This window comes from Gouania willdenowi, chromosome 9 (genome assembly GCF_900634775.1).
Source record: "Gouania willdenowi chromosome 9, fGouWil2.1, whole genome shotgun sequence".
Taxonomy (NCBI): domain Eukaryota; kingdom Metazoa; phylum Chordata; class Actinopteri; order Blenniiformes; family Gobiesocidae; genus Gouania; species Gouania willdenowi.
Genome location: NC_041052.1, coordinates 26,478,008 through 26,499,660, shown reverse-complemented (window position 1 = coordinate 26,499,660; position 21,653 = coordinate 26,478,008). Strand labels below are relative to the sequence as shown.

Below are 21,653 nucleotides of genomic sequence, written 5' to 3'. Positions count from 1 at the left end.
GTATTGCCTTGAATTTTCTTTAATTTTCTTTAAAAAGCGTTCATTACAAAACACCACATCCAGACTGGACACATTGAAAACGAATGTATTATGTTTATACATATATAAAAATAGACATTGGGAGACTTCCGGTGTCATGGCGTAGAGACGATACATGCTTGGTGATCGCTCTCCGGTGGTTGACAGTAATTCCCACCATAAACCCGAAATTGGTACATTCATTTTGGTGGTTAAACACGCAAAAGGTGAAACAAGAAAGGAAGAAGGCTGTAAATCAATGAAAATGCTGAAAACACGGGATAAAAACGCCTTGTTGCCAAAGGCTAGCAATGCAGAGCAGCAAGCTAATGCTAACAACCCAGCTACAGAAGGGCTCCAGGCTATTGTAGTTCTCAAAACCGAGCTGAAACAAGACAACAACAGAGTGAGACAAGATACCACCTCACTACGGCGTACACAAACACGCATATTCACTGGGAGGACGGCGTTAGAGTATACAGCACCGCACACAAAGCTGCGCTGGAGTTACGGACGTGAGGACTCGAGGTGGAGCTGCCGGCTGCAATGGAAGAAGGCACAGAAACCTGGTTCCAGAAGTTACATGGATGGCAGCGGGAGGGTCAGACTTCCAGGGAGCACATACCAGCAACAGCACAAAGGGCAAAAGAGAGACTGAAGGAGTTTCAAAGAGGCATAAACTAAGCTTTCCTCCATTCACTGACTAGATGGGGCGGCACCAGAAGATGGCGCTATAACATTGGATATTAAGGATGGAGGTGATTCCATCGCCTCTCAAGCCTTTCATAGGGCCCCCCTTTTTCTGGAGAACTAGCCCTAGACCTCCCAATGGGGTCATGGTGGGACAGACAATTTACCCACTGAATGGAAGTCACAGGTATTGTTGTGTTTGTATTGTTTTTGAAGTTTTTGTTTTTAGTTCATGTGTGTTAGCGGGGTCTACTTCCATTATGCTCAATAAACATGAGTGGCTTGGGTGAACTAAAATTTGTCTCATTAAATGTAAATGGCCTTTCAACCCCATTAAGAGAAGTAGGTTACTAACTAAACTAAAAAGGGGTAAAGCACAGGTGATCTTCCTCCAAGAACGAAGAGCATGATAAATTCCAAAAGTTTGGCTATAGAAATTCTTTCTCGAGTGCTAATAAAAATAGCAGGAGAGGAGTAATCACTCTTGTATCTAACTCAGTTAATTTTGATTAGATAGAGGAAGACTGTGATAAAGATGGTAGATATGTAATTGTTAAAGGCAGGATTGATAACTCTATTGTTGTTTTAGTGAACACATATGCACCTCCAGAAGGTGATCGGAGATTTTTTCAATTACTATTTGATAAGATTACTACCAACAGTGAGGGAGTTTTGATTAGTGGAGGTGACTGGAACTCAGGCTAAGGATTCAACCAGCATAAAAAATATGTGTTATAAATCAAAAGACCTTAAAAAATTAATAAAGGAAGCAGATCTGTTTGATGTGTGGAGAGATCTCACAATCTAGAAAGAGACTATACTCATTATTCAGCAGCTCATAAGGTTCTCTCGACTTTTTCCTGATGAATACTACTGATCGGCACCGTGTCATAGACTGCAGCGTAAGTATAGCAGACATCTCAGATCACAATGCTATTCATCTAAGTAATCTAGTAAGAAAACAACATGGAGGATGAATATCAGCTTTCTCAACAATGAAAAGGTTGTGCAGGAAATAAAAAAGGAAATTCAAGAACGCATCTCCGATAACAAGGATGACCAAATAGAATCAATAATTATATGGGACACTTTAAAAGCTGTAATGAGAGGCAAATTGATATCAAGAACAGCACATATGCATGAAATGAAAAGATCAAATCAGGTTAAATTAGAAGAACAATTGAGAGAGCAGTAAATAAAACAGCACAGATAAAAGTGAATCGTTGGCTGAATGTATCAAAGATATAGGAAATCAACTGTAAGACCTTACAAAAGAAGAGATTGAAAAGAAATTGAGGTTTACAAAACAAGCCTTTCATAATTCAGGCGACAAAATTATTGGCAAGATGTTTAAGATCACAACAAATGAGAAATTCAATTAATAATATCAGGGACCTTTCTACTAGAGAATTAAATTACGATCTAGTAAAAACGAAAGACACTTTTCTAACTTATTATAAAACCTTGAATGATCACCCGAAACAAGTGGAAGTGAAAACAAAAGTGAAGATTATTGAACTAATTTAGACTTCCCCTCCATAGGAACTATTGAGAATGAGATGTTAACTAGATCCTTTACCAAAGTAGAATTTGATAAGGCAATTAGTAGATTGAAGAGCAATAAAAGCCCTGGGAGCGATGGTTTCCCCAATGAATGGTATCAGGTATTTAAAGATGACTTGACTCCCTTATTGTTGGACTCATTCAATTATACTTTAAAACATGCAAAGTGCTTTTTTTCCTCTGGCCGGAGCTTTTTGGCCATCCTGCGTTGTTTCTGGCCGCCTTTCCTTCCCACAGGATGGGACTCTTTTTTTTGTACTCCTTTTCATTTAGTTTTATAATAAATCTTTTTCTACATAAAATCATCAAGCTTTGACTGGACAGCATCATTCAACACAGAGCATAATTCATGTCACCAAATGAGGTCAACCGCAAATTTGCCGTGACAAGGGAAAAAATTATGAATATTGTAAATCGTACCACCCTATTTCCATCCTAAATGATGATTACAAAGACCAGACTGGATTTATTAAGGGGCGCCAAGCCCAAGACAACATACGACGTACCTTACACATAATTAATGAGGTTAAAAAAACGAAATCTTTCAACAGTCTTAGTAAGCCTTGATGCCGAAAAGGCTTCCCATAGAGTCAGCTAGAACTATCTTTTTGCTGTTACTGAAAAGACAGGAATTCAATAATAATATTATTAAGTGCATACAAGCTCCATACCACAAGTAAATGGCAAGAATCAAAATAAACGGTGACTTGACTGACAGCTTTGAGCTCTTCAGGGGAACCAGGCAGGGATGCTGTTTAAGCCCCTCCCTCTTTGCCCTGTTTATTGAGCCTCTGGCTCAGTACATGCGACAAACAATAGAGCTCAAAGGAATAATAGTGTCTAATGAAGAACATAGAATAAGTCTTTTTGTAGATGTGAGAGGATGTAATAGCATATGTTCAAAACCCTGATCAAACACTCCATAAACTTTTAAACATCTTAAAAGATTTTGGAGAAACATCAGGGTATAAATTAAATCTGTATTAATTATTGTCCAGCTGAACCAATCAGGGAAAATATAAACTTAAATGGGATTCTGAACAAATTAAATATTTAGGGATTTATGTGACGCGAGAACTACATTATATGAAGCTAACGACAGTAAAATTAATGATGTAATACAAAGTGATCTGACAAAATGGACAAACCTAATTTTAGATTTTAGTTCTTGGATAGAGGTGATAAAGATGAATCTGCTACCCTGAATGTTGTATTTATTTATCTCCCTACCAGTTCAAATACCCGACCCCAGTTCGCTAAATGGGATAAGCAAGTGAGTAGATTTGTATGAAAAGGAGCAAACCAAGAGTTAGGTTTAAAACCCTTTAGCTTCACCATGCAGCATCACAGCAGTAGTAATCCTTGAAATTATTACATATAATAAGTGTGATTACTAATGTCATTCATATAAAATGTTCAGTATGATTTATTATGTAATATTGCAGTATAATACACATTTGAAACACACCTTGTCATGTTTTCATAACTCACCATGGTCTGTCGATGCTCCATCATAGGAAACCAGTCATGTGGCATCACTGGTCCCTGTGCTCCTACAGTAGGTCACTTACACCCTAACCAAATTACATAATTAGTATAATAACTTGTATAATACAGTAGGAGTCTATAATATTAAGTATAGTTCCCCATTTAATCGAGTACAATTTATGTTCAACATTGTTGGCCTATTATAAAATTCTGTGTGCTTTCAATCGAACTTCCTTTTCCCTCTGCTATGATCATAATTAGCGAGTTTATACATGATATTTACAGCTAAGAGAAACACAAAGCTTAAAACAATCAATCCATAAGTAACCTTTATGTTTAAGCTTGCTGTTTAGAAATCTCAAACATACACTCTAAATTCATAGCATTATCACAAAAATTGCTTTCTTCATTGTTGTTTTTGTTACGTTAACTTCATCATGCTAGCTCGTACTCCAAAATCCATTCCTCATTTCTCCGCTGACAACTCATTAATCATTGTACAATCAGATGTCCTAAAGTTATATACAACAAAATAAATCAAGTTCAAAAGAATTGTATTATTTTTATTATATTTATTTATTTAATTAATTTTTATTTTAAAAGTATTTTCTCTAATTCCACATTGTTGGATGAAATGGCATTAATAAACCTGAACCTTGTGGTAAAGGTACATAAGCCCTTACTGGGTAGCTCATATACCCCCCTCTAGGGTGTTACAAGTGCCAGTGGTTTACTGCGGTCAAGCCAGCCTCCACTCGGAAATCCTCGGTCATTCTCGCCGCCAGCCAATTTGCGGTGCCTGTTTATTGACGACAGTACGGTAATGCAGTCTGTGGACGGACTTCAAAATAAAAGCACCGTCCTATGAACACTACAAGTATGATGTGCTGCTACTTGGTTGAAAAAAAAACATACAGTCACATCGGCCCATTGTGGAAATATTTGGACATGGCTGAGTTACTAATAAATTTAACACCTAAGGCGTAAAATAATTGATTATTGATTATTTTACCATCCCAATTCTGATCACATTGAAGCCTTAGAAGATGGAGGCCATGACATTTTATCTGTGTGAATAAAAAGTCCAACATAAAAATGAACACAATGGCTAAGATAATTCTAGCAAGTTCTGATGTGTAGTTTCAAAATAAAAGCTCACCAAAGTTACAAATATGAGACTTATTATATAAGACTTTGGATTCATTTTTAAAGAAAACGCCCTGTTATTATAGTCAAATTCCACTTCAGGGTTGCAGTACATGACCTCATTGTGTGACCCTATAAGTTTCAAAACATTCTGACGTGTAGTTTAAAAATAAAAGCATGTCAAAGTTTCAAATATGAGACTTATTACATATGACTTTGAATTCATTTTTTTTTTTTTTTTAAACACCCTGTTATTACAGTCTAATTCCACTTCAGGGTTGTAGTACAAAGTTTCAAATATGAAACTACACATACAAAATGAATTCAAAAATCATTTGTAATAAGTCTCATATTTATTCAGTCTAATTCAGGAATTAGACTGAAATAACAGGGCAGTTTCTTTAAATGTAATGTAATCCAAAATCACATTTACTTGGTCCCATATTTAAATCTTGTGTGGCATTATATTTTGAAACTTGTTAGACAAATCTGATTTACTTGCTAAGATTTTTTAATTTCAGTCTGAAGTGAAATTAGTCTGTAGAATCACAGTTTTTTTTTTTTTTTTTTTTTTTTTAATAAAGTGAAATATTAGAAAAATGTCACATTTTAGAAGGATGTAATTTTAAAATCCACATCTGACTTGCCTGGAATTTTCTGACTGTAACTCTGAGGTGGAGTATTATCAGTCTGAACTGAAGTTAGTTTGTCAAAACAGGGACTTTCATCTTAATGTGGATCTGAACTTGAGGGATCTATGATAATATTTGACTATGAAGTGGGCTTTTATTTAGAAATTCCACATCAGAAACTCCAGCTACTGTGTTTATTTTTTTGTTGGACCAGTTATACTCACAGATGAAATGTCATTGCCTCAATCTGACCTGTTTCTGTGTAATAACCCTGGAACTAAACATAACAACCCTGGATCAATCTGTCACTGAGAATGTTCATGTACATACTATTTAATTTAAATGTTCACCTGCACTACTCATCACTACACTACTGCACTATTATATTATTATTATTATTATTATTATTATTATTATTATTATTATTATTATCTTGTTATATTATTTTATTTAGTTTTGCACATATTAGACTAACTACTGTTTATATTTATGTTTATATTTTTTTCTAGTTCATTGTTATTATTTAATGTTTACATTATTAGTGAGAGCACAGTTCACCAAGTCAAATTCCTTGTGTGTATAACATACATTACATGGCCAATAAAGTTGATTCTATTCTATTCTATCTTCTAAGGCTTCAATGTGATCAGAATTAAAATGGTAATAATATTTCTGTAAATAATCAATAAATTAATTCCCTATATGCTCAATTACTTAACTAATCACTTAATGAATTCATCAATCAATTAACAGACTGGCTGATTGATTGAATCCGTGTGAAATTGCAGACTGCCTTTATGAGTCTCTGCTTTTATTTTGAAGTCCGTCCTCCGACTGCATTACCGTAAAACCGTCAATAAACAGGCACCGCAAATTGGCTGGCGGCTAGAATGACCGAGGATTTCGGAGTGGAGGCTGGCTTGACCGCAGTAGAGGACTGGTCACGTGGCTGAAAAGAGTGGAGAATGATTATTTATTTAAAGTTGTTCAAGGCATCTTATTGCACCGGTAACTTACATGATCTCCGTTACTCGTCGGTCTTCGTGCGTTTCCCTTTAAATGTTGGCACCGCAAGGATTTGTGGGTCATCTCGTCTCCTTTGCTAAAGGATACATTAGTGTTTCCTAGGCTAAAGGAGATTATAAAGGAAGCATTGAGCCTCTTTTCCTGAGCTTAAAGAGAACGCGGACGCTCTTTATTACGGCCGCCACTTAAACACTTCCGGTGAAGGAACAGTGGATAGGAAAGGAGATAGGAAGAACTATTCGGACGCAACCTTGGAGGGAATTGAGTTATCGTACTCTACGCGCATGCGTTGAAAGGATCGAGCAGTGAGAGTTTGTGTCAGCAAGTATGAGGTCAACTTTTGAGAGGCAACGTGTGTTTGTCGGAGGCCCACTAAGCTAATCCTGGCGTGTTTGGGTTTTCTGGTCATTGTCAGAGCTTCACTGACGGACATACTGAGGTGTTGGAAATGTCCACCGAGGTGTCGCTGCCTCCCGAGTGGGATGACGACGAGCGGATGGACTTTTTGTTCTCCGACTTTAAGGGCAACCGGAACGTAAACACCATGGACTGGGACGATAAGATGGAGTTCTGGTCGGCTCAGGTTATCCAGAGGTGCAGGAAGCGCGGCTCCGTGTGCGTCAGTCTGCTGGAGCTGAACAACAGCTTCAGGAGGAAGGGGAGAGTCCCGCTGGGTCTACAGCAAGTCCTACAGTCCATGTACAAGTGAGTTCAAACCTGTCCCTGTTCTTCTCTCTCTCTCAATCGGTTTACGTCACAGATGACTTTAGCGGTAGTAAATAAACGGACGCCATCTTGAAATGTTTATCCGATGACAAAAACAGTGATTTTTTTTGTTTTATCCCGGTATGGTATACTATCAACTATCAAGAAACACTACCAGAAAAGGCCAGGGACATTTCGACTTTTCTTTGAAGGAAAGCTAGCTTTTTTTGTTCTTTTGGGAAATTATATCTGTATTATTTTTTATATTGGACTAACAGCCAAACGCACAACAGCTCTTCTGCATTGTGAAACTTTTTCTGTTACATCAGGTTTTAATATGTTGTTAAGGTTGTTTTACCTCCAAACAAATATGGCGACTGTGGCGTTGCTAGGCAGAAACGTCACAACTTACCCGGATGCCCGACTTGAAACTCTGTTGTGCATAATAATTTGGAATAGTACGTTTTAAGTTGTTTATTTTTGAAAAAATACTTTTATTTTATTTTATTTATTATTTAGATAGTCTCTGCTACCTGTCTGTCCCTCTCTGTGTTCCTTCCCCTTTTCTCCTCATTCTTCCCTGGTACAGGACAGTGGACTGTTGGACTATCTCCTACAGACATTTATCTCATCCTAATGCTTTTATGCTTGTAATAAATAGACCATAATTGCTTTAGAATATTGCAGTGGTTCCAAACACACCTGGAATGTGAAGGTTTTAGCTTCTAAATTGAATATAAATAATCAGTTTATTATTATTATTATTATTATTATTATTATTATTATTATAAACAATTTGCAATTGGCTCAATAATTGGTTCATATGTGTCTGACAGTGACGTGCCATCAGGGTAGGTAAGGTAGGTAGTGCCTACCCAAAGGTAAATTGATATTTTGATTATTTGTTTTAATTATAATATAGTTATAAATTATTTATTTTTCCATTTCCAATAGCCTACAGTACCTATAAGTTTGAAAGTGTCCGCATTTTGTGCGTTTCATAGCTCAAATTACTAAACAGCGCTATTTCCTAGAACAGCTGCACAGTCTCACTCCGCTGTAAGGCAGAGGGAGGCCACGCCCCCTCCCAAAGGCATGTTGCTCCTCTGCGTCCGTTCCCATTACGTGTTTTTACGTGTTTGCGCGTGCGCAGTCAGGTCCCCAGGATGACAACCATTTACATCTAAAGGCAGTGTAGAGAGCTGCCTTTGGACGTAACCGTGCTATGTTAAATGCTATAAGTAAGTTCACAGTACATTAGAGAATTGATGCCATGTGACCGCTGCTGCTACGTTCTCTAGCGAGTGGGCGGGATAACACTACAGGCAGGATGACAGCACCAGAGATGATAGAGAAACTTTTTTTGAGGAAAAATGACAGCTTTTAAATTGATGGGAGACCCTGAGTTACCAGACTTTCAGCAATGATAAGGTCAGAAAATGTTTCATACTTTTCACAGTGAATGGTACAAAAGGAAGGATTGGCTTTGTGGATGCGCCTCACTGAGGCTGTTCCAAGTTGTTTCCAACACAAACAACGGATGCGCTGCCATGTCATGAGATAAATCTTGAGTATGGAGGCTATATTAAATAATTGTTTATGTTTCTTTAATGGTGTTTTACGATGTTGATTGTGTTAGATGGCTAAATGCTTGTTCATGTGGATCTTGTTGGGTTTTTTCTTTCTCATTATGATTTTGATATTTTGATAAGCGCATTGAGATGACTTTGTTTTTAAATTGTTTTATGCAAATAAAATTGATTTGAATTGAATTAACACTTGCCAGCAGAAACGTATGAAATTTTCATTGGTGGTCTCGATTTGCAACGTGCCTACCCAACCCTAGTGGTCACAGCACGTCACTGGTGTCTGACCATTTGGTGGTATCAATGGCCTTCACTTTTTCACTGCCTGCTGTGAGACCTAAGCGGCATATATCTTTCCGGAACTGGAAACAGATTGATTCGGCCATTTGAGCAAGGACATTCAACATACCCTCTGCTCTATTCTTGAAACAGTAGATGAACTAGTGATGCACTATAATACTTCCCATAGTGCTGTTCTTGATCTCCACGCCCCCATGAGGACACGCGAGGTCAGTTTTGAAAGTTCAGCAACCTGGTTCACTAAGAAACTGCACAGCATAAAAACGGCCGGCCGATACAGACATACTGGATTCACTGTGCATAAGCTCGCTTTTCGTGATCATCAGCGGGCTTACGCCAAATCTTTGAAGGATATGCACTCTAAATTCTACTCCAACCTTATCAGTAAAAATGTGGGGGGCTCCAAGCACCTCTTTTCAACAATTAACTCTTTGCTGAAGCCACAAATGTCCCCTAATAAGGAAGCAACAGAGGAGCAATGCAACCACTTTATTGACTTTTTTAGAGCTAAAGTCAGTAAGACCCGCTCCTCCCTGACGTGTTTTTCTTCTGTGTTTCCTCCTGTTCTCGACTCTTCACCTGGGAGCCCTTCATCCCTCCCAATGTTCACGGAGGTCCGGCACAAGCACATTGAGGAAATCCTGCAGGGAATGAAAGCTTCAACATGTATCATCAACCCCATTCCAACAGTTTTATTGAAGGCACTAATCCTGATAGTCAGTCCAATCATCACTCAATTTGTCAATCTGTCTCTTCAAACTGCTCAAATCCAATCTGCATTAAAGGCTGCCATCATCCATCCAACACTCAAAAACCCTCGACCGTCTCCGCAATACTGTCGGTCTGTCAGGCAGTGCCCTGGAATGGTTTAGATCTTACCTCTCTGACAGGACCGAATGTGTTTCGCTGGGAGCCTGCAAGTCAAGATCCCTCCCTGTTACGTGCGGTGTTCCTCAGGGATCAGTCCTGGGCCCTGTTCTTTTTATAACATACATGCTTCCACTCAGTCGCGTCATCAGCAGACACAACTTGTCGTTTTATTGCTATGCTGATGACACACAGCTGTACTTCAGAACTGCCCCCAACTTCTCCACGGCCCTTTCATGTGTTGCTGCTTGTCTTGAGGAGATAAAGGCATGGATGAGCAACAACTTCCTCCAGCTCAACAGTAGTAAAACTGAGGCACTACTTGTTGGCACCCCTCACCAGATCACCGACTCCTCCATAACTCAGCTCCCCTTTGATGGCCAGGTCATTGCTTTTTCCTCCTCCATAACCAACCTTGGCGTCAGGTTTGATCAACAACTCACCTTCGACGACCACATAAAAAACCTCTCTAAGACCTTGTTCTACCACCTCCGAAATATCTCCAAGGTTTGTTCACTCCTCACCCTCTCTGACGCTGAAAAACTTGTTCATGCCTTTGTCTCCTCAAGACTGGATTACTGCAATGGACTTTTTACTGGGATCACCTCCAAAAACATTCAAAGACTACAGTATATTCAGAACAGTGCCGCAAGAATCCTAATGCAAGTACACAAGTATGAGCATATCACTCCCATTCTATACTCCCTCCACTGGCTCCCAATCTCTTTTCGTATTCAATACAAAACTCTCCTTCTCACCCATAAATGTATCAGCGGCCATGGTCCATCATACCTACAAGATCTCAACCCTTTCCAAAGCTCCACTCGCACCCTTAGATCATCCAGCAGCCAGCTCCTCCAGCTCCCCTCCACTAAGCTCTGAACCATGAGGGATAGAGCCTTTTGTTCAATTACGCCCCGGCTCTGGGATAGCCTCCCTGTGGAGCTCAGAGGAGTGCAGAGTCTGGACTTGTTTAAAGCTGAACTAAAGATATTTATTTAGGAAGGCTTTTAAGCGTTAAATCTTGTGTAGTTTTATTGTGTTTTTAAATGTAGCACTTTGAGATTCCTTGGAATGAAAAGTGCATTATAAATTAAATTTATTATTATTATTATTATTATTATTATTATTATTATTATTATTGTTATGTGCTTGTTTAAAATTGAAATACGCTCCATGCACTCATAATATTGAAATAGCAAGCTGGTATACTGATTTATTGATTAAATAATCAGTATACCATCTGATTTATTCAGTGTGATGTAATAGACATCATCAAGTAAGAATAAGAATCCTTTATTATAGTTGTTTGAATGTAGAATGATGAAAAACAGCAACAACTCCTTTCAGCAGGTAAAAGGTCTGAAATAAAAGGTTTTAAGGAAATAAATAAAAACATAAGAGTATTTATATTTTATAGGGTTTTATATATATATATATATATATATATATAAAATGAATAAAATAAAATGTCAAACCATGTGCACACTTTCATTAAAACACCGTTTTTTTTAAGGTTTCTTTTAAAAAAAGAAAAAAAAAGTATTTTATTTATTTGGATTAAAGTGTGGACACTTTTATCCAAACTTTGTAAAGCTATGGCTGCATCTGCACTATTAAAGAGGATGATAATCACTTTATTGTCACACTTCTTCCTCTTTAACAATTTGGGACATCACACCCCCCAGTATGTTATGTGCAACAACTTAAAATGTCTTTTTGTACCTCACTGCAGATGTGGAAGCATCCAGAAGAAGTCTGAGTTTGCAGCCAACGTGGACTATGGCTGGATATCCTGGGGTGTCAGCCAGCTGCTGTTGAAGCCTCTGAAGTGGACCTTCTCCAACTTCATGGGCAGCAGCAACTTTGTGGCTTTGAACGAGCCTTTTGTGGTCATTGAATTAGTAAAGGTCAGTCCAAATTACTGCTTATTTTGGCTTTAATTTGGTGAGTTATTCGGTCACTATAGGGTCCAGTTTTTACAGTGAGACAACAAATATGTTACAAGAGTTCATTTTCCATCTCTTCATTGCTTTAGGTTCATTTGCCTCTTTTTCATTTGTTCCTTTACAAATCAGCTGGAATGTCTTTCTTTATAATGTACTCCACGAATACAACAAAAAAGTGATCATGCTTTGGTTTAAAAAAAAAAATCCAAGAAAATATTTTCTCATGTACCGTTGTTATCTCTTGTTGAGAGCTGGGTATTATGGCCTATTTCCTGAATTGATTCGATTTCGAATAATAAGGTTTTGAATCGATTAATCACAAACTTATGACTTAAGTTGGAGCGTGTTAACCAGCAGAGCTTCGTCTGCCATGTTTACACTGAATTGAATGCACTCTGGCGTTGAGTAGGCACAGTAGTCGACTTTGCTAATGCCAGACTATAGTGCGGGACTATTGGGTTAGAGTAAAAAGAAAAATCGATTTCAGCACCTATGAATTGATTTTGGAAAATTTCAATGAAATCGATTCAAGATCGATTAAAATAATTATTTTTTTGTTGTCAATTAGTGCTGCAGTATTTAAAAGTAGTTTTTTTTACACTCTGTAAAGTAATGGTTATTATTTTAGGTTGAATGGTAAATGATTCTTTGTAAGGCTGTAACAATGAATCGATAAAAATAGACTATTAAAAGCGTTGGCAATGAATTTCATTATTGATTTGTTGCGTCGTGGGATTTATGTCACTGACCGTGATGCAGAGCCGTTTGCTTCACCTGCAGAACTTTGTGTGTGCGGCATGCGCAGAGTGTTTGTGTATGCGCGCACCACGAGCGTTTGTGTGTGACTTGCGTGTGCGAGCGTTTATTTGTGCGTGAGAGATACTTTTATTTCAATTTAATCTGACAACAGAGCATAAATGTGCGTTACAGATAAACTGTTTTTAAAAAAAGACAGATGAATTGATTAATTGATTGTGAATATAATTGTTAGTTGCAGCTCTAATTCTTTGATTTCATGGCGTTTGTTTGCCAGGAGAAAGCAGCTGAGTTACTTCGAGCCTACAGAGAGAGTGAGTTTTCGAGCAGCTCCATTGTGTCGTTCCCAGAGCTTGTTTGCCTTTCTTCTGAGGTCTGTGCTGATGAGAGCACATTGTGCATGGCTCTCCTGCAGCTGCAGAGGGAGAAACAAGTCTTTGTGTCAGTGCACGAAGGAGAGAAGGTAAACTGCAGCTTGCTTGTGTATCAATATCTCATGATTTAGGAAGTTGGTGTAATTAGATATGTGCTGTTTTTTTGCTGCAGGTTGTGAAGTTCTGCCATCCAGGGCAGGAGCGAGTGTCTCCAGTTAGCGACGTGGATGTAGGTATCTACCAGCTGCAGCACAGTAAGAAGCTACTGGGAGAGAAGATGGAGAAGCTGATGATGGAGGCAGACCGGTATGAACACAACATGACGGGGAGAAGTTACTCTTTATTTTTTTTAAATGCCAGGTGGTTATTGGGTCCAAATACACATACAGATGAAGGGTCAGATGTCCAAACAAAGTCATTTGTTTTTAAGAATTTTAAGTACATCTGAAAAATGATTAAAAGCACCATTTCATCATGTCTCAGTGGTTTAAAGAACAATCTTTTGACAACCTTGATTTCTTTTAGAAGAAGTCGTTGGCTCTGAAAAAGCTGCCTGACAAACACGTCCAAAACACTGACCCTGAAGAGAGCAAAAAACTCCAATCCAAAAACATGCCTTTTTCACTTTTTCATTTAAAAAAAGTTTCCATAACTTCAGCCAAGACAGCTTGTGCCCGCTTTTTCTGCTGCTGCTTATTGGAGCGTGTTCAAAAGTGTTGCCAGATCAGACTGACAATTTCCAGCCCAATCACATCTTTAAACCCGCCCATTCCAATAAAACCAGCCAAAACCACAAAGTTGCCAGACACCCGTGTAAACCCACAAAATTATAGCACATGAAATAGAAAACACACCCAGAGCTTCATATCTACATCAAATAACCACATATAAATGATAGATAAATAGGTTTTTGCAAATTGCAACCAACAAGAGCGCAGTAAATCAACCATAGGCTACACAAATTGCAAAATTAACCTCTGGCATCTTAGCTTCTGGCCCACATTAGTAATAATGCCAACTGCACGTAAAAAAGGTGCACTTTTAAGCTGTGTAGGCCTCGCGAATTTCGTTATTTACATCACAAATTACCTGTATGAGGACTACATGCAAAACAATTTAAAACAAATCAAAATATGCACATACAGAGCATCTCTCCCTCTCGCCCCTCTTTTTTTCTCCTCGCCGCCACACCTGTGGCACTGAAAGATGTACAGCAGCTGATTGAGATTCCGAACACACAAGACCATGAACAACTAGTTGTCAATTCAATGAACAAATGCTATGGTATTTGTGGGCTACAGTTACCAAAATCAGTTCCAGTGCAAATAAGTTAAGGTGACATAAAAATCATGCAGAATCAGCATCTTTCCATTAACTTGAACAATGAGAATCAAACCTCCCCAACAGTGTAAGTGGCAGACGTCCTTCTGTTTCTGCTCATGCCAGAGCGCTCATTCATGAGGTTGGAAAGGAGCCGTAATCCCATGCGATTTATGGTGCCATCCTTCAGCAGGGTCACCTATGAAAATGCTCTCTCAACGCAGGCATTTGAAATCGGCTGATGATGCTAACTTAGCTAGGCAACCCGCTTCAAATTCAGTATGGCTACGGTGCATTTGCTGCCTGCTGAACTTTATTGAGTTTATTTAATTTTTTTTTCAGTATCAGAAAATAATTGAGAAGCACTGCCCTAGCGGTAAGGTGACCAATCGCATAGCGATGCGTTCCCTCGACACAGAACTACAGTTGGCCAACTTCTGCATCACATTAACGGGACGTTGGTCCTGACACATATACCAATTATATTAATATACGTATATATAGAATTCCACCAAGGATTGCACAATAGCGTCAAGGAGTGCCATGTTTGGTGCTGGTAAGCCCAACAGACCCCGAAGAAGAGTGGCCACCGGTGTAACTCTGCTGTGCCGTGTGGGATTTGAGAAGTCAAATTGAATTATGTCACGCTTTCTGCGGAGGGTGGAGCATGAAAACGAAAATGCACTAACCTCTTTGTTTTCTTTAGTTGTGTCACAAAATGAGCAGTGTTGAAGAAGAAAAAGAAATCAATGCATTAGCCTTTCTGCTAATGCATTTTAATTTTCCATTTCAAATTTAATTTTGGTACCTATGTGCTGAGCCATCTTTTGAAAATTATTACTTAAATGTAATTTCCTTTATCATTTTCATTAAGTTACTAAATGAGCAACCTTGAAGAAGAAAATGAAAATACAGTTTGGATTATTTATTGTAAATTTTATTTGCGAGTTAAAAAATGCAGCTATATTCTGAAAATGAAAAAAACATTTTTGTTATTCCATTTTAAATTGAATTATGTTACAGATATGCTTCCATAACAATAAAGTATCTTACCAGACTGCAGAATATGTTTGTCTCGTTTTAACCTGTTGCAGGGTCTTCTCTGCCCAGACATGTTTGTTCTTTATAAACAGAACACAACATGGGATAAATAATAAATATACTGTACATCTCATAATCAGTGACTTCGAGAAAAGATCAACTCCACCTCCTACCGTAACTATAGCAGTTCACTTTTCTAATTCTACATGTTTGGCTACTTACGCATAGAGGCGGTCGGCTATTGTCTGCCAGCCTTTCTCTCTCTCTCTTTTTTAGCAGCACTGATGTTGCCTCTTTTCTTGTCTTTCATTTCTTCATACGTTGTTCAATAGGTGTAAACGAAGCTCCGCGTTCGTGATCCATACGTTCATTGGTGAATCTGCGATTGAAAAGGATGTATCGGATGCTAAAAGTGAAACTGATTGTGAACACTAGCGCTGCACCACAGGGAAGTAAACTGTCAGTTTTTGTAAACACTCACAGAAGCTGCTACATTTTTTTCTTGTCCTCTTCACCTCTTCTGACCACAGAAACAGTTCATTTAAGGTGATAGTAATTTGTCAAAATGCCATCAATAAAACGCACCTGTGTTTGTTGTTCTATAACATACGCCTGCCTATACCATAACCCCACCGCCACCATGGGCCATTCGATCCACAACGTTGACATCAGCAAACCGTTCACCCACACGACGCCACACAAGCTGTAGGCTATCTGCCCTGAACAGTGAAAATCGGGATTCATCCGTGATGAGAACACCTCTCCAACTGGCCGGACCATATTAAATGTGAACATTTGCCCACTCAAGTCAGTTACGATGACGAACTGCAGTCAGGTCGAGACCCCAATGATGACTGCGAGCATCTAGATGAGCTTCCCTGAGACCGTTTGTGCAGAATTTCTTTGGTTATACAAACCGATTGTTACAGCAGCTGTCCTGGTGGCTGGTCTCAGATGATCATGGAGGTGAACATGCTGGATGTGGAGGTCCTGGGCTGGTGTGGTCACACGTGGTCTGCGGTTGTGAGGCCAGTTGGATGTACTGCCAAATTCTCTGAAACGCCTTTGGAGACGGCTTTTGGTAGAGAAATGAACATTCAATTCATGGGCAACAGCTCCAGTATACATTCCCGCAGTCAGCATCCCAATTGAACGCTCTCTTAAATCTGTGGCATTGTGCTGTGATTAAACTGAACATTTTTAGAGTGGCCTTTTATTGTGCCCAACCTAAGGCACACCTGTGCAATAATCATGCTGTCTAATCAGCATCTTGAAATGCCACACCTGTGAGGTGGGATGGCTTATCTCTGCAAAGGAGAAGTGCTCACTAACACAGTTTTAGAAAGATTTGTGAACAATATTTGAGAGAAATATGTCTTTTGTATATAAAGAAAATGTTTTAGATCTTGGGAGCAAAAACAAAAGTGTTGTGTTTTATATTTTTGTTCAGTGTATATACTGAACATAAAGAGATTAATCTGCCTTCTCCAAGTTTGTTTTACCTGTGAGGTAAGATTTCACATTCTTATATAGTTGGAGGAAGGGGGACCGTCAGGAGGAGGAGTTTCCCCTTATGAGTCATAAGGGGGCAAAAATCAAACTTGCTCATTTGGAGCTGACTTTTTACAAAATGTGGAATTGCAAGGGAGGGAGGAAATAAAACTTTTACAACTTTGGCCCACTGAATGAGGGCTAAAGGAATGCATATTACTGTAGCAAAACCATTATAAAGTGAATTTTTAAAAACAGCCCTTTTAATAACTGCTAAACAGTGTTATTCTTCTTATAAGGAAGTGGCATGTAGAGTAGTCCAGCCAAAGTGTCAAGAATGGTGGTAGAAGTTTTTTTTTTTTTTTGCCTTTAGTGAGCTTTTATTTACAGTGTTTTTTTTAAAACAACACGCATTCTTAAAATGGCATCCCAAAGCATCAACCTCTTGGTGCATGGCAGGCACATGTTTGTAGTAGCATGGCCTCTTAAAGCATGGCCAATTACAGGGTGAAACTTCCCTTAATTACAAAACAAAGATACTAAACTCTGAAATTAGCATTAACTCATTTACACAAGTAAATTACTTAAATAAACAAATTATATCAATCTACTTGCTAAATAATCCTTACACATTAGCAAAGAAAATATCAATCAAGAAGAGAAACCCCTTCAGTTGGTCTGGCCCAGAGTTGTCTCTGGTGACATCACCAACTCTGATAAGGCAGGAAATGATGGTCCTGCACACTAAACAAAAACAAACACGTGAGTATTAGGGCTGCCAACTTTGGTCGTTTCGTCGACTGATTGGTCGATGCCGTCGTGGCCGACCAAGATATTTCATTGGTCGACCAGCAATAGTATCAGTTTCAATCCCATAAAAACAAAATGAAATGCACTTATATAGGTAATAAGGATTAATTTTCAATATAATGTATTTCATGCCTAAACATGATTCTATGTCCAGCAACGGCTGTATGAGTGCGGGCTGCAAAAAAAAACTGAGCAGAGAGGGAACAAATTAAGACAGGCTTGAAACAAGCATCCACTGTTAAATCAATCCTTGTTCAGCATGAATAAGGTTCATATCATAAACTGTCTGTGTTTTAATGACAATCAGCACAACAAAATGCCAAAACAAAATATTTGTCTCTCTTTTTCTTTCTCATCGTCCTTCTCTGCACCTGCTCATTCATTCTCTGTTTTTTTTTTGTTTGTTTTTTGGTCGACTAACCACTACGTGTGTATGTGTACATCAAAAGGATAGTGAATAAACAAAGACTAAATAAAGTTGTTTTAATAAACTCCGTGTTGCTTTAAATTACAATGCTTTGATGTAAACTATAACTTAATGCTGACACAAACAAACCTGTTATAGTGTTTGCAATGTTATGAAAGTTATAGCTAAATTAATAAATCTGCAAAATAATATATGACAACAATAAGTGACCATGTGATGTATCTACTCATCCACTTTGTCACATGGCATCCTAATATACATCTAAATTCATAATGTAAATATATGATAAATGAATTCTAAATAATCTGCTTAATAATTGGAGAGAAGATCCAGTTCAGTTCTATGGAGTCAGGACAGTGTGTGGTTCTTCCAGGCTCCTTAATGTAGAGAATACTTTGTGCAGGCTTGCTTGTTGGCTAGTAAATACCAGCAGAGGAATAACGCTCACTAATATTTCCTTTTACTTTCTTCTGTAATATACAGTAGGTTCTGCCTTCTATGTTTTTGTGCAGGTGCCAAGAAGAAGCCAGAGTTCTGCTGCGGGAAGGGAAAAAGTCCCAGGTTATTATTCATCAAGAGTGTAATCATTTGAGTTCAGCTGCTTACTTTTTTCCTTCATCCTAAAGGCGCTCAGATGCTTGAAAGGTCGAAAAAGAGTCGAAAAGAGAGCTGACACTTTGTTTGCTAAACTGGAGTCTATCAGAGCTATACTGGATCAAATCAATCAGTCCCAGACTGATAAGATGGTGAGACTTTGTAAGAGCAAAGCTTTGTTGTCCCAAATCCCTAAAGTCTGTGCTGAACCTGTCTGCAGGTCGTTCAGGCGTACCAGGCTGGAGTGGCAGCTCTGAGGCTGTCTCTGAAGGACGTCACCGTGGAGCGAGCGGAGAGCCTGGTGGACCAAATTCAGGAGGTTTGTGTTCAGAAGGTCATACACGGTCATTGGTTCCTGCTAGTGGAGTGCTATACTGAACCTGGGTTTTCTGATCAACAGCTATGTGACACTCAGGACGAGGTGAACCAAACCTTATCTAGTGGTGTGACCAGTGCAGGTATGTAACACCCCAGATAATAAGCAGTGACTTCTCTCAGGAATATTAATGAGCTATTAACATTTGGTTTTTTTTTTTTCTTTGTAGATGAAGACGTGGATGAGTTGGAGAATGAATTGAAAGCATTGCTGCTGGAATCAAAGTCTGATTACAGCTTAGACTTACCTGAAGTCCCGTCAAACGACTTGAGTTTCCTGCCCGCCGTCCCACACAGAGACCAGCAGGTTACAGATGAGCAGTTGGAGGCAAGCTGAGTCAGCTGATGCTCACAGATTCAGGTTAGTATGTTAGTAGTTCCCTGTACTGGGCCAACACTGGGTCAACTTTAAGTCCTAAAAGTTGTATTACCATGACACAGTTATTTTGATATATATTTGATAAATTTCAGTCAGGTTTTCGTTCTCATCACAGCACTGAAACTGCTCTTATCAAAGTGATCAATGACATAAGGTTGAACACTGATTCAGGAAAAGTATCTGTTCTCATTCTGTTGGATCTAAGTGCTGCATTTGACACTGTAGATCATACAATTTTGTTGCACAGATTGCAAACATGGGTTGGACTAAATGGAAAAGTAATGCAATGGTTTAAGTCATACTTGGAGGAGCGAAGCTATTTTGTAAGCATTGGAAACTTTGAATCTGACAGATTACCAATGTCCTGTGGGGTTCCTCAGGGATCTGTTCTTGGACCCCTTCTGTTTAACCTTTATATGCTTCCTTTAGGACAAATTTTACAGAACTGTAAGGTTGATTATCAGAGCTATGCAGATGACACACAACTATATCTATCACTGAACCCAGATGACCATGGTCCCATTGAGGTGTTGTGTGACTGTTTAGAAAAAGTAAACTGCTGGATGAGTGAAAACTTCCTTCAACTAAACCATGACAAGACGGAGGTGATTGTCTTTGGTAACAAGGAAAAGAGGACTGCTGTCAGTAAGTATCTTGAGTCTCGATCTTTAAAAGCTAAAGACCAAGTCAAAAACCTTGGTGTTCTGATTGACTCAGATCTTACATTCAGCAGTCAGATCAAATCTATCACAAAAACAGCCTTCTACCACCTAAAGAACATCTCCAGAGTGAAAGGTTTAATGGCTCAGAAAGACCAGGAGAAACTGGTCCATGCTTTTATCTCCAGCAGACTGGACTATTGTAATGGTCTTCTGACAGGAATCCCCCAAAAGAGCATCAAACAGCTACAGCTGGTTCAGAACGCTGCAGCTCGGGTCTTAACCAGAACAAAGAGGTCAGAGCACATTACTCCAGTTTTAAAGTCTTTACACTGGCTCCCAGTCAGCCTCAGAATAGACTTTAAAGTTCTGCTGCTGGTGTATAAATCTGTGAATGGGTTTGGTCCAGAATACATCAGTGACATGTTAGTCAGGTATGAACCCAGCAGGTCTCTCAGATCTATGGACACAGATCAGATAGTGGAGCCCAGAGTTCACAGTAAACATGGTGATGCTGCTTTTAGTTGTTATGCTGCAAAGAAGTGGAACAAACTGCCAGCGGAGCTGAAGTCAGCATCCAATGTGAACATTTTTAAATCAAAGTTAAAGGCACTTTTTTTCTCTACTGCATATGACTGAGAGAGAGATTTTTTGTCATGTTGTTGATGTAATGATGATTTTACTGATGATTTTAATTGATTTTACTGATGATTTTAAATGTTCTTATTGATTTAAATGTTCTTATTGATTTTAAACAATTGAATGTTTTATCATGTAAAGCACATTGAGTTGCCTTGAGTATGAAATGCGCTATATAAATAAATTTGCCTTGCCTTGCCTTATTTTGGCATCTAACCTTGCACTTCTTTTGTAGACCTTCAGCATAAGAAAGCCATGTCACCAGCTTGGACACTGGAGCTCACTCAGTAACAACACACAAGCAGCTGCAAGTTTTAAAATGCAGCATGAAGAAGAAAAAAACACTACAAAGGAAATCCTTTACACCTAAAAGCATGTCAAAAATACATAAAAAGGTGTTTCCCTTTGTTTGATTTCCCCCCTTTTTGCCGTCAAATCTAAATCTGAACCATTAATGCATGTATTTTGTACATTTTTTAAAGTAAAGATATATTTGTGATTTGTGGCATGGTGCTGGATGTTTCCTGTGCTAAGTGACCTTCTGAACTTTAAGTGATGAGTGACAGTTTATTATCAGTGTGATTAATATGTAAGGACAGAACTACCAATTGGGAGCCAATGTTTCACAAAATAAAGTGTATTTTACTGACTTTTGGTCTAATTGTGAGTTCAATAGTGAGGGTTTAGGCCCTTTGTCAGACATGCAGATATTTCACGTCTAGTGGAAAAGTCCTAACCAATGCACGCTAATTACTGTTGCACTTTAGTATATTTAGTAAGCTTGTTTGACAAGATCATAAGGTTGACAGTGGATAGCA

The 21,653-nt window shown here is 38.6% G+C and overlaps 1 protein-coding gene across 1 annotated transcript; it reads left to right on the top strand.

Annotated features, from left to right (window-relative positions):
* Positions 1-6,471: 6,471 nt before the first annotated feature.
* On the top strand, positions 6,472-21,485 carry chmp7 (charged multivesicular body protein 7). The gene is made up of 10 exons (XM_028458212.1): positions 6,472-7,268; positions 11,757-11,931; positions 13,004-13,189; positions 13,273-13,406; positions 18,702-18,750; positions 18,816-18,935; positions 19,004-19,102; positions 19,184-19,241; positions 19,329-19,519; positions 21,071-21,485. Exons 1-9 carry the CDS (start codon positions 7,012-7,014, stop codon positions 19,493-19,495), a joined length of 1,245 nt encoding a protein of 414 aa, XP_028314013.1. The 5' UTR covers positions 6,472-7,011; the 3' UTR covers positions 19,496-19,519; positions 21,071-21,485.
* Positions 21,486-21,653: the final 168 nt, after the last annotated feature.